Source organism: Alternaria viburni, assembly GCF_023758015.1.
Source record: "Alternaria viburni strain BMP 2772 chromosome Unknown scaffold_2, whole genome shotgun sequence".
NCBI classification, from domain to species: Eukaryota; Fungi; Ascomycota; class Dothideomycetes; order Pleosporales; family Pleosporaceae; genus Alternaria; species Alternaria viburni.
Genome location: NW_026055771.1, coordinates 1,638,746 through 1,651,522, shown reverse-complemented (window position 1 = coordinate 1,651,522; position 12,777 = coordinate 1,638,746). Strand labels below are relative to the sequence as shown.

General features: G+C 54.3%; 4 protein-coding genes across 4 annotated transcripts; 3 read left to right on the top strand and 1 right to left on the bottom strand.

The window, feature by feature from the left end:
* Window positions 1-865: 865 nt before the first annotated feature.
* J4E79_001503 (uncharacterized protein) lies at window positions 866-3,040 on the bottom strand (the record flags this gene model as incomplete). The annotated part of the gene is made up of 2 exons (XM_049350412.1): window positions 866-2,611; window positions 2,732-3,040. The coding sequence occupies 2 exons, from the start codon at window positions 3,038-3,040 to the stop codon at window positions 866-868; spliced, it is 2,055 nt and encodes a 684-aa protein (XP_049215571.1).
* A 2,684-nt stretch (window positions 3,041-5,724) lies between these two features.
* J4E79_001502 (uncharacterized protein) lies at window positions 5,725-8,633 on the top strand (the record flags this gene model as incomplete). Its single annotated transcript, XM_049350411.1, has 3 exons — window positions 5,725-8,136; window positions 8,184-8,507; window positions 8,559-8,633. The coding sequence occupies 3 exons, from the start codon at window positions 5,725-5,727 to the stop codon at window positions 8,631-8,633; spliced, it is 2,811 nt and encodes a 936-aa protein (XP_049215570.1).
* Window positions 8,634-9,571: 938 nt separating this feature from the next.
* J4E79_001501 (uncharacterized protein) lies at window positions 9,572-10,774 on the top strand (the record flags this gene model as incomplete). Its single annotated transcript, XM_049350410.1, has 1 exon — window positions 9,572-10,774. One exon carries the CDS (start codon window positions 9,572-9,574, stop codon window positions 10,772-10,774), a length of 1,203 nt encoding a protein of 400 aa, XP_049215569.1.
* An 818-nt stretch (window positions 10,775-11,592) lies between these two features.
* J4E79_001500 (uncharacterized protein) lies at window positions 11,593-12,777 on the top strand (the record flags this gene model as incomplete). Its single annotated transcript, XM_049350409.1, has 1 exon — window positions 11,593-12,777. The coding sequence occupies one exon, from the start codon at window positions 11,593-11,595 to the stop codon at window positions 12,775-12,777; it is 1,185 nt and encodes a 394-aa protein (XP_049215568.1).

Genomic DNA, 12,777 nt, shown 5'->3' with positions numbered 1-12,777 from the left:
TGACTCTTGCGGCGAGACCCTGGTCGATTGTCGGTGCTGACCCAACTTCACTCTCCGACCACCGTTTACGAACCCAGTACGAAGCGGAACATTCCCGGTGGGGCATGCAGTCTCTGGCGAATCAAACTATGGCGCATCAACGCCCGAGCAGATCAGACTGGTCGACCATGAAAGATTGGGAAAGAGACGGAAAGTCGATTGGTTGACTTGCAAACCTGCGGATGAAGCATCGCATATTGTGCCTTATGCCCGACTAAAACCGACGCAACGTCATTCACGGCTGGGACTGAGCATCTGATAACCAACCGCAGTCCTGTCAGGCCCTGACAGGCGACCGGTTGCAGTCAGATTACTACAGACCCCATATGCCTAAAGTGCTCTCTGAGTCATTCCAGTCAGGCCACCCGTGTGCAGCACATCGTTCGCGACTTAGTCCAAGTTGGAACTCAATCGACACATCACGGTAGAACTATGTCGGGGCCCACGGAGACCTGCCAATGCCTCAAGCAGAAAAGTCGAAACAACACGTCACAAGGTGATTTGGAACAGGACCAGGGTTCACGATGTGCTACCAATGTAAGCCTGTCCGCGTTCCGTGGAGTGCGAAGAATCGGTCAAAAATTCGGAGCTACCAATCATCTCCGCAAGTCCGCCTTAATCCGACTTGCATGCGTCCAAGAACTTTTCCGAGAACAGACATGGCATATCCGCACAGAGTGTTGCCTAGCATAGAATATCCAAGTGCTCGTGATGGGTATCGCGAAAAGCGTATCCTCCCTCGACTCCAATATTTTCCTAAACGCCTTGTACATGGGCCGTGATCAAAACGTTGCATCACATCCTACCACAGCAAAGATATCCAACCCTACCTCCGCTCACCGCGGCCTCCGACATTCTTCTCCTTCTTGCGCCTACTGTTCTCGACGGAGAGACGCGCCTTTTCCTCGGCCTCTTCCTCCATCTCTCGATCGATCGCTTCTCTGACACGCATGAGCTCTTCCAAGGGTATGCCTTTAGTATCCACTACCACGCTAGGTGCGCCCTCCAAGTACCTCAAATTTTCTAGTGCTTGCTCGACTAGCTTGTGCAGTTTGGCCTGCGAGTTTAGGTTGTCGTGTCGCTTTGTGTTGTGCAGGTCTGGGTAGAGAACACCATCGCCGTTCTCAGCTCCTTTGAAGGCTTGGAGGTAGGGAACATGAGCGGGTAGCTCGTTGTGGAGTGTCGCACCTACACAAACGGAAGTTTCGTGGCACCATGTTCGTGCGACATTGCGAGGTGTATAGCCACCACCGCCGATGATAAGTAGAGGGCGACCGTAGGCTTTTACCGTCTCGACACAGTAGCCATGCGCTTTGATGTTGAGATTGAAGCGGCCGAGGCGGTCGCCACCAAGAGAGTCGGCTCCCGATTGGAGGACGATAGCTTGCGGATTATACTTGTCGATCACGGCGCCCGTGACTGTCTTGAACAACCATTTGTATTGGTCATCGTCGATGCCGTCATCGATGGGAATGTTCAGACTGTGAGCTTTGCCGGGATTCCTGGGATCTACAGGACCGGTCTCGTCAATGTTTCCCGTACCTGGAAAGAATGGGTAGCCGTGTTTGTCAATGCCGTATTTGTGGTACGAGAGTGTGAAGACACGATCTGTAGACTCAAACGCTTGCTCGACACCGTCGCCGTGGTGAACGTCAATGTCAATGTACAGGACTCGTTGGTTCCGCGAGAGTAGCGTTTGTATCGCTATGACGATGTCGTTGACGTAGCAAAATCCAGAAGCGAGATTCTTTTTCGCATGATGTAAACCTCCGGACCAATTGATGGCGATATTGGATTGGTTGTTGATCAGGTTGTATGCAGCACTCATCGTAGCTCCAGTGTAGAGCGATACGTAGTTCCAAAGTCCATCGAACACCGGACAGTCGTTTGATTCACCACCGAAGCCATATGTTATGTACTGTGGATCTTCAGGCTGCGCGTTTTGAGGTGTGATCATGCTGAGATAGTCTAGATATTCGCGGTCATGGAATATACCAAGATCATCCTTGCTCGCTGGTTTCGGTTCGAATAAGTCCATAGTATACTCTAGACCATACGCAAGAACGAGTTGTTTCGTCAGCGTCAAACGCCATGGCTTCATTGGATGTGAGCTGCCAAAGTGATGGTACTCGACGTGTGGGTTGTAGTGGAAGGACACGTTCCAGCCCTTCGGTCTTTCAAGGCCATGTTCCTCGGCTTCTCGAGCAATTACTTCTCTTTTCTCGGCATCAGTGAGCACCTTGAAATCCTGGTAGTTGGCGACCCAAGGATCTTCGGGAGAGAGGTACTCCTGCACGATGTTGCTGGGACCGCTGGGCGGCGCATAGTCGGTGACCCGCATATCGCGAAAGATGTGTGAAGAGTCGTGAAATCCCTCCAGAAAGTCCTCGCTAATGGAGCGTGTCTTTGGTGCACCCTCGTAGATCCAGCGATTTACCTCGTCTTTGGTGCTAACGAAAGTATTGATAAAGGAGTGGGGTCTCAGTTCCTCTTCCCGGCTGTTGTTCCAGCGTGCTAAAGTATCAGGGTCAGGTGCGGGGGGCGGAGCTCGATTGTCCTCTGCCGCAAGGTACTGCGCTTGTTAGTATATCTGCGAGAACACTGGAGCTTGGACGGGTCTCGCAACTGGCGAACACGATGTTCCGTAGCGAAGGTGTGCAGGGGGTCTCTGGAAACGACACTGCACGCGTACCTTTGGTTTTTGTGGAGGCCGTTTCTGGGCAGATGGCGAGGGCTCCTTCTTAAGGCTGTAGTCTACTCTAGCTGTGCGACGTGTGTACGGATTTGGCTTCTGCCACTGTGGTCCGTTGAGAAGTGTAGCGAGCTTCGGGTCCACAGTCGTACCAGTGAACTCGTGGCTATATGGCAGGTGGCCCTGGTCTTCAGTCAAGTCGTCCCCTCGGCTGGAGTTGTCAGCGTCGTCGGAACAAGGCTCGTTCGTGGTGGATGAGACGGGCTCGTATTCGGTGCCGTCGTCTGATTGGGTGTGATAGCGCTGCATCTTGCCGAACACGTAATCTAGCCTCTTTGTCAGCGGCTGTTCCTGCATGCCCGACGCGTTACAACACGACTCCGATAGTCTGTCGCAACAGCTAAACTCACGATATAATCCGGTCGAGACGCGAGAAGAGGTAAAGAACTAGGATTTGAGTGCGACCAAAGTAGGAGTCTGCGGAAAGGGTTTTGCGCTTTGTCATTTCCTTCATTGCGACACGGCTCCTTCACTTGTAAAGCCATCAGCGCTCATCGATTTCCATCAAACTCGCAGGTGCAACGGAGAATACAGCGCTTGATCTTTCTGTCCGCCGTTCCGAGCTTGCTGTCAACGGCGTCCTGGCTGCGCGCGACATAACTCGTCACAAACATCGCCACACGCGTCGATACGCCTAGCCATCCGACCTACCTGAAATCTCAACATGGCTATCGCAGAGGATGCGGCAACAGTGCTCGAGCAGTTCATACATGATGGTAAATTTGATCAGAACATCGTGCGCGGCTTCGCAACTAACATGTAGCAGTTGCAAACCTTCCAGCAGAGATTACGCATCTCTACGAAGAAGTGCAGGCCAAGGACAACCAAATCCAAGAACTGAAGTCTGGCATACAGCAACGCGATGGCAGCATACAAAAATTCATCAAACTCAACGGCAGCCTAGTCGAGAACCCAAAAGAGGCTGGATATTCGAAAACCATTATGGCAAACTATGAGAAGGCACAGATCCTGCAAGAGGAAAAGATAGGACTTGTCGACAAGGCTGCCGCGTTGGTATGTCATTCGTAACGAGTTTTGTTACATCTACTTACAATACCAGCTCGACCGTCACGTAAAGCGACTCGATATCAAATTGCGAGACCTGCAAAACGATGGTTCAATACCTACTGACCCGGAGATGCCGTCACTCTTGAGGAACTCTCCAGGTAACTTGGTGCCACCAGCGTCGCAGTCGAATACAGGGTCCAACACACCGCTGCTCCCCGTGTCTGGCAACGGCGGTGGTGCTCCAAACCTTGCCCAGGCCGCTGCCATCGCACGACTTACTAATGCGACAAACGTAGGTTTAAACTCGAGGATGAATCCATCGCTGCAGAGCATGCAAACACAGGCGCTGTTGAACCAGCAACGACTCACAAACCAGCAGAGTGCCATACAGGCGAACGCGCGACAGGAGCGTGAACTCTCGGCAGGAAGCGACAGCAAGCGTCGCCGACCGACAGGAAGCATTGGCCCTCTCCCTGCAGCATCTTCAAACCTGGGCCGGCAAGGGTCTATAGGGCCCGGGACCCCGAAACCGTCCACACCTGGATCGCGCGCAGGCAGCGTAGGACCCCGGCCGCAGAAGAATGCACTCACGGTAAAAAAGGCGAAACCACAGCAACCGCTGCGCAAGGCGGCCCTTACCGCCAAGTCTGGGGTCAACAAGAAACGCCGCAAGGGTGGGTCACGAGCATCGCCATCGACGACGGCGGACGATGAGAGCGTGGCAAGTGAAGCGGGCACCGAAGACGAAGATATGTCAGGCATGGGGGGCGGCGATGCGGAGGAAGATGAGTCGGATGACACCAAGTACTGCACATGCCAGCGCGTTAGCTTCGGCGATATGGTGGCCTGCGATAACGATAATTGTCGGTATCAGTGGTTCCACTGGGAGTGTGTGGGCATCAAGGAAGAGCCATTGGGGGATTGGCTCTGTCCAGAATGCCGGAACCAAGCGCCTTCGAAGATCAAGAGAGCTCGTTAGGGACGGTTCGGAGTAGATCGAGGGTCGGCGGTCGACACGTGACTGAAGATACGCACGTGTTGTGGCTTGGCAAGGGTGCACTTGCTCTATAGCGAGCGGGAGAGGCGTCGACTGGGAACAGCCACCAGCGAGACGCGTGGCATCATATGTTCTATTTCTACATCGTAGTCTGTATATGATGGACTGTTCTATACCCCATCAATTTGCGTATTCGCTGTACGAAATTAGTTCAGTCTCCACAGTGTTGGCCCATGATCGCCGGGCCAGACCCGACGGCCGGGATGGCCATGGCAATCTCTTCGTAAAACGCGGACCTCTATCACGACGTTCATGGTACCGCTGCCTGCCATAAGACTGGCAGGACAGGACTCCCAGGGCAGGCTGAATGCGACATTTACTATTACCAGGTCCCGCTATAAACACCACGGGGAGCGTCGACGGCTTCAGTGTTGAGCGCCCTTGCCATGCCGCCCGCCTGGCTGCTAGCTAGCGCCTAAATGCCCCAGCCAAGGCCGCGCGAAAGGGGCAGCATCACCGACATTGGACAACAGCAGCGGGCAGCCTCATAAGTGTCAATGGCCCCGGCTGCTGGGTTCCTGCATACTCGTAGTAATATTCTGGTTCTGATTGTCGCTCTCTTCGCACCGCACCTCGGCCTCTTTGACTAGACCGCTGGCGTGCATTCCACTCCCTTGGCTGGCTGACGTGCTGCGCTGCTTTGTTTGCATTCGCTCCTTCACCGCATCGCATTTCGGAACATTGCCGAACGCCCGTCGACTCCTACCACGCCTAGAGTTTCACCAGCAGCCCTCGCCGCCCGCCACGCTCTCTGCTTTTGCAAACCTTCGCTCCCATCTGAAGCCCACTAACACGCCCCGATACGGATACGATCCCTGTGACAGCGGCAACCCGCGGGGTGAAACGCGACGCAACCACGATGAATGCCATGAACACCCGCAATGGCGCCCTATCGCCCCTCTCCACCGACAGCCAAGAGTGGTCGCCCATCAACGGCTACCGGAACATTGGCGGCGACAATCCGTACTCGCCGACCATCCCTCCCAACACATACGGGCCCAGCAACCCCGATGGCGGCATGCTCAATGGTATGCGCCCTGGCACCGGCAATGGCAACCCCTCGCCGCCCAGCTCAGTAGGCCGATCGAGCGACGGTACGGGCCTGTACGCCTCCAGCATCAGTGAAAACACGCGGCCCATGATAGACCCTAGGAAAATGCAAGCGCTAGAAGAGACCATGTCGGAACATTTTAGAGTGCTCAAGGCCTACTTGGCGCCGTATCTCAATGACGAGAAGGGCAACCCGCGCCCGAGCCGGGCCAAGGACAAGCTGACCCGCCTGTCTGCTGTGCAGTTCCAGGAGCTCAGCACCGACGTATATGATGAGTCGATACGCAGAGAGCAGGACCGCAAGCGGGGAGGCCCAGGAGCGCCTGGCAACGACACCCCCAAATACCTCCTACCCAAGAACAACTTCCACCCAAAACGTAACCAGGCGAGACAAAAGCTCTCTACGCTGCCTCTCGAGCGCTTCCGACAACTCGCGACCGACGTCTTCTACGAACTCGAGCGCAGATTCCCGCGCTTCACCGGCGGCGACATTCCCCCACGATCCTCGAGCCCCAACGGCAGCATCGCGAGTCGCATAAGTAACAGAGGGCCTCCGAGTAGAGGCGGCACACCGAACAGCATGGGCGGACGACCTCCGCCAGGTCCAGGCTATCGGGGACCTCCAATGGGCGGACCCATGGGCGGACCCCAAGGAGGGCCCCCAGGTCCACCAGGCGGGCTGCGGCCCGGTTCAAATGGGTCGGGTGGCTCGTTCGGGCGGCCACTGCCGAAAACGTTCCAGTCAAACACAATTGTGCCGAACAAAGGCACCCTGGTCGAAGATGACGATGACAGCGGAGCAGATGACGACGATGCGTTCAATCTCGAAGGTGCTGCTGCCAGGCGGCAAACGAACAAGAGCGCGAAGAGCATGAGCATGGCGCAGGAAAAGATGACCGCAGATCTGCAAAACCAACTGGCTGAGTTGCAGGAGAAGATTGGCTCTTTGGAAACCACCATACGAAACAAGGACGACGAACTCCAGCGACTTCAAGATACCGATAAGACACGCGACGGTGCTTCGGCTTCCGAGCGTGCGGAGTGGGATCAACTTCGGAATTCGCTCGAACAAAAGGTTCAACAGGCTGAGAATCTCAACTCTTCACTTCGTTCCGAGATAGATAGATTGCGGAACGAAAACGAAGACGTCGAGAGCAGCCTCCGTGCACAGATCGAAGATCTCCAGTCTCGAGCACCCCAGCAAGCGCATGACAACGGAGATGGTGAATGGCGACAACGATGTGAGGAGCTTGAACGAGAGTTGGGTGAACAACAGCAGGTCGCCGAAGAAGTACGAAGAGACGCAGCCATGTTCTTGCAGGAGATGAAAGAACTTTCTGCCCGCAGCGATGCCGCGGCCGAAAAGGAAGAGCAAATGGCGAATCAAGTGTCATCACTCGAGACGGAGCTCAAAGACTGGAAATCGAGATATGCCAAGGCAAAGACACAACTGCGAAACCTAAAGGCATCTTCTATGGGCTTACAACAGCTCATGTCCCTGAACCAACCCAACATCACCCGCGATGCTGCCTTTACGACGCCAGACGGATTGGTCAAAGATGTTCACATCACCAAGTTCCAGCTGAGCATTGATGAGCTGCTGCAGACTGCGAGAAGAGCAAACTCAGAGCAGACTCTCGAGAGTATGCGCCATGTCGTCAAGTGTGTACGAGCCATTACGGGTGACATTGACAGCACTTCTCTGTCACAAGTCCAGTCTCCCACCAGCAGTGTGAGCGGCGACCTCTTTGCAAGCCCTGAGAAGCAGCAAGCAAAGCTCAAGTCTCGTGTCAGCGCTACGGCCAACAACCTCATCACTGCTACCAAGAACCACACGGCATCTGGCGGTCTGTCACCAGTCAGTCTTTTGGACGCTGCAGCTAGTCATTTGTCAACAGCTGTTGTCGAGCTGGTCAAACATGTCAAAGTACGACCGACACCAGAAGACGAGCTTGAGGCAGACGATGAGGATGCTGATAGGCCGATGCCACTAAAGCCGGCTGGGCACAACAACTACAGTGCGTACTCGCCGAGCAACACCAACGACAATACCAACAGCAGCGGTGCGACCTCGGCATATGGTCACCAGCGCAGTCGTAGCAGCAAAGGCGGCAGCAGTGACACTACCAGGTACAGCACCTACAGCTCTCCCTACAGCGGATACGACGGGCAAAGCGGAGCCATGAACGGTGCTAATGGCGCAGGCGATAGCGGTATGCTCGATTTCAAGGTACATTCCAACCAATACCAGTAGTCAACCTCTACTAACGTTGGCAGAACTACCTTGAAGATCAGACGGCACTCCTTGTCCAGAGCATACAGCCGCTTGTCAATCTCATCCGCTCGAACCCTGATTCTACGCCTGGTGACGAGCAACAAATTTACGAGTACATCCAGGACATCTCGCAAGCAGTCGACGACACTGGGAACAAGACCTACGATGCTGTAAATCAGCTTTCCAACCCTGCATTGAAAAAGCACGCGCTTCCCGTAGTAGAAGTGCTCGATGAATGCAGACAGAGCATGCTTGCTGTCGACATCAACGGTGGAGGTCGCGACAGGATTCCACCGCTTGCATTCAAGACCGCTAGAGCTCTAAAGGTAAGGGTTACACCAGCAACAGTGATTTTCAACATACTAATGGTAATACAGGAGCTCGTACTTCGCGTAGACCGCATCGAGTCTGGCGAACTTACTGTCGACCAGACGCTCAAGACAGAGCTATAGTGTGAAACACCGACGCACACTCATTCAACGTATAATGCCATCACACTATATACCTTCAACGCGACTTATTTATTGGACTCGATCTTGCCATTCCCGGTCTTCTTGGAATCGGCACGGCGTTTACGGTGCTTTTCTTCTACAATGCCTTACGACACTCGCCGATCTCTGCTTTCTTGGCTAAAGTCGTTGGCAATGCTGGATACCCAGTCTTCGATTCAAGGGCAGGACACCAGAGCATGTAAAGATTTGGACTCTTTACAGGAAATATTATTATTGTTTATTGCGGCGGTGACGGATACACGGGCTTCTGCCGGGCTCTAATGTGGGCATGACTTTCGGGCATGCGCTTCAGCCACCTTGGATAATCGGACTATTTTGGCTGAGTTATGAGGTACTATGATCATGGACGGACTGTTGTATAGTAATGTAGCCGGGCTAGGAAGAACCTTTAGGTAACAGTATAATCATAACACAGTCAAGAATGCTGAACACCCTGTCATGTTGATAGTGCCTGCAAGAACGTGCAATCAGACCTGTGGCTTGCACCTTCCCCCACTTCACTGCCACATTGGACCCCGTTTTCGCCTCGGCAGTAATTGCCAACTTTTCTGTATCACACCTCCACAGCCTTTCGGTCCGTCCCCATACGCGCCTGCTTAAGGTGAAGCAGTCCGGCTATGTAGTACTAACCAAGAAAATGATTGTACGCGATGACGTCATCATACAGCTGTTACGCGCGTGCGCCTTGGAGCAGAGATCACATGCACACAGCCACCGCTAATAATTCAATCAACGATCTAGATTTGCTACAGTAGCTAGCACTTTCACTCCATCTGAGAGCGTATCCGACCTCTTTCATCGGTTCTGAGGTCTCTCCAAACGATACATGCACTAGCATCTGAAGTTCGGGATCGGACCGTAAGGCAAAAGCAGTAAACATGGCGCAACAACTGCAGCCAGCATGGCCTGCGCAAAGGCCGCAATACCACGATACGATCCTCACCATCACTAGCAGCAGCTGTGCGGATCCGTACGTACTCTGGGACAAAGGCACGTACTACATGACCTTTACCTGCGGCGGCCACATCGAGATCTGGTCCGCGGACTCACTCTTCGACTTTGAGAAGAAGTGCAAGAAGAACGTGATCTGGCGTCCCCCACCAGACCAGCCCTACTCCGCCGACTTATGGGCACCTGAACTGCACTCCATCCATGGTCGCTGGTATGTCTACTTCGCGGCCGACGACCCCAAGCATGGCAACAAGTCGCATCGCATGTTTGTCCTAGCAGGGCCACCCTCAGAAGAAGACCCTCTGGAGCCAAGTAAATGGAATTTCTTCGGCCGACTAGGCGGTCTCCCCGAAGAGCAATGGGCAATCGACGGTACAGTCGTCACACTAGGCGGCTCCATGCTCTTCGTCTACTCTGGCTGGCCCCTCGGTACCCACGCCGACGAGTCGCGACAGGAGATCTTCATCATCGAAATGGTCTCACCGACAGAATGTACAGGCCACCCCATTCGCATCAGCACGCCAGACCTACAATTCGAGTTCTCAGGCACCAGCGGCATAAACGAGGGCCCGCAGTTCCTCTGCTCGCCGGACGGCCGTTGGATGGGTCTTGTGTACAGTTGCGCGGGAAGCTGGACACACGAATACAAAATGAACATTCTGTACTACACCGGTGGCCACCCGCTTGACCCGCACTCCTGGGCTAAATCTAACAAACCCCTTCTCAAAGCCGCTCGCGACGACTCTCCGCCTTATGGTCCAGGACACGGCAACTTCGTTCTAGTAAACGGGCCCGGCGGCCCAGAAGTCTGGGGCTGCTTCCACGCCACGGATGCGAAGACCGGGTGGGAAGGTCGTAAAGCCCGCATCATGCGCGTGGGATGGGGTCAAGGAGGTCCGTTCATGGGTTCGGGTGAGTGTGGGAGATGCTGCGGTGAAGTTGAGCATTTCATCCAAGGTTGTCCTGGTGGTACTTGTGGTGGTCAGGGCCATTGTGGTGGGGAAGGCGGTGCAGGTGGGGGATTCATGCAGCCGGGACATCAGGGCGGGAACTCGACGGATGATATTAAGAGGGAGGTTAAGAATTTGATCAAGGGTGGGAAGGGGCTTGTTAGTAAGTTTCTCAAGTAGGGGTATGGGACGAGGATGAGTGGAGATGGCATGGTGTGATGGTGTTGAGGCGTATGGGGATCTGCGGTCCTCCTCGTGCTCACGGACTTGGGATGTAGTAGTATTATCCGGATTGAAAAGTGGTTTTCACTATCTAGAGTGAAGAAACGATGCTTGTGTGAAACCTGAAGAAGCTGGTGTTCCCGTGCCAGAAAATGACATACATACCATCAGTACCTAGATGATCACTTTTCACTTGCGCTCAATCAAGGTTTGATTATCTATTTGCAGCCATGCATCCAATTGATGTCAATTGCGGGACGACTTCGACTCCGCTTCCGCAGCTTGTGGATGTGCGGAGTATCTCTGAGTAGTGGAGTACCACCGAAGCCGCCGCACAAGGAACCACGGAATGCCGCTAAGAGAGAGCTGGCGTCGGCCGAGGAGTGGTCCGACTACAGCGGCAGCAGGATGCGGCAACTCTAAAACTACGCGTAGATGTAGCGCAACGCAGTAACTTGGGCGCTTTCATACCACGTCTAATCTCGTCGTCCTTGTTAGTCCGCGCTCTGAGTTCGGAATTCGGACGTTCCGCAGCCGATGGCTATACGGTCTATACGGCGGACCGAGTGGGCTTTTCCCCGTCAGGTTGGAGACGATGCCATTGTGAAATGTAGAAAGTACAAGTACTGCTCGTGTGGTAACACGAATCCTTCATCCACAGTTCGAGCATCTGATCTACAAGTAAACACATACTACGTCTTCACAACCAACATCACCACGATACGACCACATCACGAAATACCATCCAAGCCTACTCCTTACCCCCTCCCATCACCATGGTCAAAGTCCAAGGAACATGCGACCCGCGCTTCGCCAAAGTCAAGTCCGTCTTCCAATCCTACCTCGACTCGGGCGAGGAGCTCGGCGCCTCCATCTGCGTCAATCTCGACGGGAAAGAAGTCGTCGATCTCTGGGGCGGCTACGCAGATGAAGCCCGAACACGACCATGGGAGAAGGACACTATAACATGTATTTGGTCGTCTAGCAAGACCATCTGCGCGCTGGCGGCTCTCCTGTGCATCGACCGGGGTCTTCTGGATCCGAACGAGAAGGTGTGCAAGTACTGGCCTGAATTCGCCGCGAATGGGAAAGAAGGCGTGGAAGTACGCCACTTTCTTTCGCATGCGAGTGGAGTGAGTGGCTGGGAGGGACCCGTTACAATCGAGGATGTGTGCGATGTGGAGAAGAGTACGAAGTTGCTGGAGCAGCAGGCGCCGTGGTGGGAACCCGGTACTGCGAACGGCTACCACGGACTCACAATGGGCCATCTCCTCGGCGAGTTGATCCGTCGTGTAACCGGGAAGCCAATGCAAGAGTTCATCGCTGAGGAATTGTCTCGTCCACTCGCGGCGGACTTTCAACTTGGTGTCCCGGAGAAGGAGTGGCACAGAGTCGCCGATATTATTCCCCCGCCACAACACCAAGAGAATATGGAGGGCATGGCCATTGATACAAAGAGTATCATGTTCAAGTCTATGGGCATCAACCCCGGCATGGACGCTGACTGGGCCAACCAACCAGTCTGGAGGGGTTCAGTCGTTGGCGCGGCGAACGGATACAGTAATGCGCGCGCTCTCGTTCGTCTCATGTCCGTCATCTCCCTGGAGAACCCTTCTTTCCTCTCTGGCAAGACTCTTGATCAGATTTTCTCGACGCAGCAACATGCCGCGCAGGACCTCGTTATTCCGATGAATGTCCGTCTTGGACTGGGATTCGGACTGCCAGCTGAAGGAAGCATAATGGCTGATCTGCCACTGGGACGGGCAGCGACTTGGGGTGGTTGGGGCGGAAGCCGGGTTATCGCTGACGCGGATAGGAAGATGACGTTTGGATATGTTATGAACAAGATGGATGCAGCCGGGTTGGGGCAGACGAATGAGAAGGGCAAGGGTGGTATGGGCAATCCGAGGACGTCGGAGTTTATCGCAACGGTTTACGAGGCGTTGGGTATCGTGGCTTAA